Source organism: Mandrillus leucophaeus, unplaced genomic scaffold (assembly GCF_000951045.1).
Source record: "Mandrillus leucophaeus isolate KB7577 unplaced genomic scaffold, Mleu.le_1.0 Scaffold305, whole genome shotgun sequence".
NCBI lineage: Eukaryota > Metazoa > Chordata > Mammalia > Primates > Cercopithecidae > Mandrillus > Mandrillus leucophaeus.
The window spans coordinates 892,955-894,944 of NW_012103199.1; the positions used below are offsets into that span (position 1 = coordinate 892,955).

The 1,990-nt window shown below is 59.3% G+C and overlaps 1 protein-coding gene across 3 annotated transcripts in view; it reads right to left on the minus strand.

Annotated features, from left to right (window-relative positions):
• PRKCZ (protein kinase C, zeta) overlaps positions 1-1,990 on the minus strand; it is a 150,512-nt gene that overhangs the window by 15,501 nt on the left and 133,021 nt on the right. For all 3 annotated transcript variants that reach the window (XM_011987223.1, XM_011987222.1, XM_011987224.1), the window contains exons 11-13: positions 1,406-1,525; positions 599-678; positions 126-215 (exon numbers count right to left, since the gene is read on the minus strand). In XM_011987223.1, the coding sequence (XP_011842613.1) occupies positions 126-215; positions 599-678; positions 1,406-1,525 (290 nt within the window). The remainder of the gene's footprint in view (positions 1-125; positions 216-598; positions 679-1,405; positions 1,526-1,990) is intronic.

A 1,990-nucleotide genomic window follows, 5' to 3' on the forward strand; every position in this document is an offset into this window, starting at 1 on the left:
GGTTGGGTGGACATTGGGTTGGGGTTCGGATGGGGTGGGGTGGGGTTGGGTGGATGTGGGGTGGGGTTGCGTGGATGTGGGGTTGGGGTGGCGATGGGGTGTAAATGGGCTTTGTGACGCTTTACCAAGTCCCAGTCTATGCTGCGGAAGAACGCGTGGGACTTGATGTCGGAAAATCCAGTCTGTGGCCGGCAGCCGAGCCTCTCTTTGGGGTCCTGGAGGTTAGAGTTCAAACAAGGACAAGTCAGCCCCATCCCGGAAGCCCCGACCCGCTCTCCTTGGTGGCTGCTCCTAGTGCTGACAAGCCCTCCCCGGATGCTCTGACCCAGCGGGTGGAAATCAGACGTTTCCTTTACTGAAAGCTCCTTCCCCCACGTTAGGCTTCGTTCCGTTTTCCTTGGGCACACGTTCTCATTTTGTTAGGTGTGAGTAAAAACGGACGACTCACAGAACAGAGCTCAAATACTGAAGCGAAAAATCAGCCCACACACCCGATACATAGCAGCCGACGTGAAAAAATGGCCAACAGCCGTGACTGGCCCTCTGCCCACCGACACCGAGGCCACAAACGAGTTTGTCAGCACGGCCAGAAACGTACCTTATTTAAAAATCCTTTTAAAACATGGGAGGCTTTGACGGACAGGAACCGGGGGATCCGGATGGGCTTCTCCAGGATCACTGCAAGGGCGGAGCCTGGTGAGCACTTCCCCGCGTGTGTGCGATTTGCCCAGCGCCGCCCAGACTCCTATTCTGAGCAGGAGCTTTGGGAGCTCAGACTTGGGGCTCTGGAGCCCCCTCCCTTCCTACAGCCCAGCAATATCTATAACCCAAAGTCCCGCCGGGTCCTCCCTGGGCCTCCCGGTTACATGTGCTGGCACGTGTTGTGGGAACGGGCGTGAACCAGTGGCTCCCCCTCCTCAGCCCCAAGATCGCAGATGCATGGGTGCCTCTGCACACTGGCCACCAGAGGGCACAGCGGAGACAGCCGCGTTCCCGGACCCCCACATCCCGCGGCACTGAATTCCAGACCAGAAGCAGGTCCCGGGGCCTCCAGGTGGGAAGGAGCCCATGATGATGGCTGTGGGTTTTGGGGGCGAGGGCTGTGCTTTCAGCTCCGTACAGCCAATAGCTGGGGCTCCAAGATGTGCTGCTGGCCAGGGCAGGAGGGAGTTGGAGCTGAATCGGGACAGGTTCTCTTTCCTGCTGACCCACAGGTGGGGTCACCCCACCCCACGGCCCGGGGAGTGGCATGTGGGACAAGGTCCGGCCAGGAGGAATGGGTCCTGGTATGCTTTGCGTGGCACTGCTGCTCCTGGCCCCCACAGGACCCCTCCACCTGCACCTTTGAAAAGGAAGGAAGGCAGTCATGCAGGTGAGGGGGACGAACGCGCAGCAGGGCACGCACCTTGGAAAAGGTAGTCCTCTGTGTTCATGTCCGGGTTGTCGGTGATGATGTCGAATGGGGAGCGCCCGGCCATCATCTCAAACATGAGGACGCCCAGTGCCCACCAGTCCACGCTGAACCCTGGGGGAGAGCACACGGCTGTCACCCAGTGGGGCCATGTGGGCCGGCAGCAGGGCGAACCTGGCTGTGGTTGGTTTTCATGCCCAGTTGACACAAGTGAGAGCCAGGGTCGAGTGGGCGGTACACAGGCCTCTGTGGCTTCCACTTCCCAGACAGAACCAGTACCTCCGCCTGGCAGCTCGGCCTCCCTGTCACCGTCCCTGACACTATGGAGGTCTCCAGGCTGTCTCTGGGCTGTCAGTCCTGCCAGGGCACCTGTGACCACAGAGGCACGAGGCATTGGTGGATCCTGTGGATGACCCTCTCTTGTTTCTGCGTTCACAGATCTAAGCTTGAAGAAGCCCTTTCGCTGCAGTAACGGAGACTCTCCCAGGTTTTCTTCCACAGTCATTTTGTTTTTGTTTTTTTTTTGAGACGGAGTCTCGCTCTGTCGCCCAGGCTGGAGTGCAGTGGCTGGATCTCAGC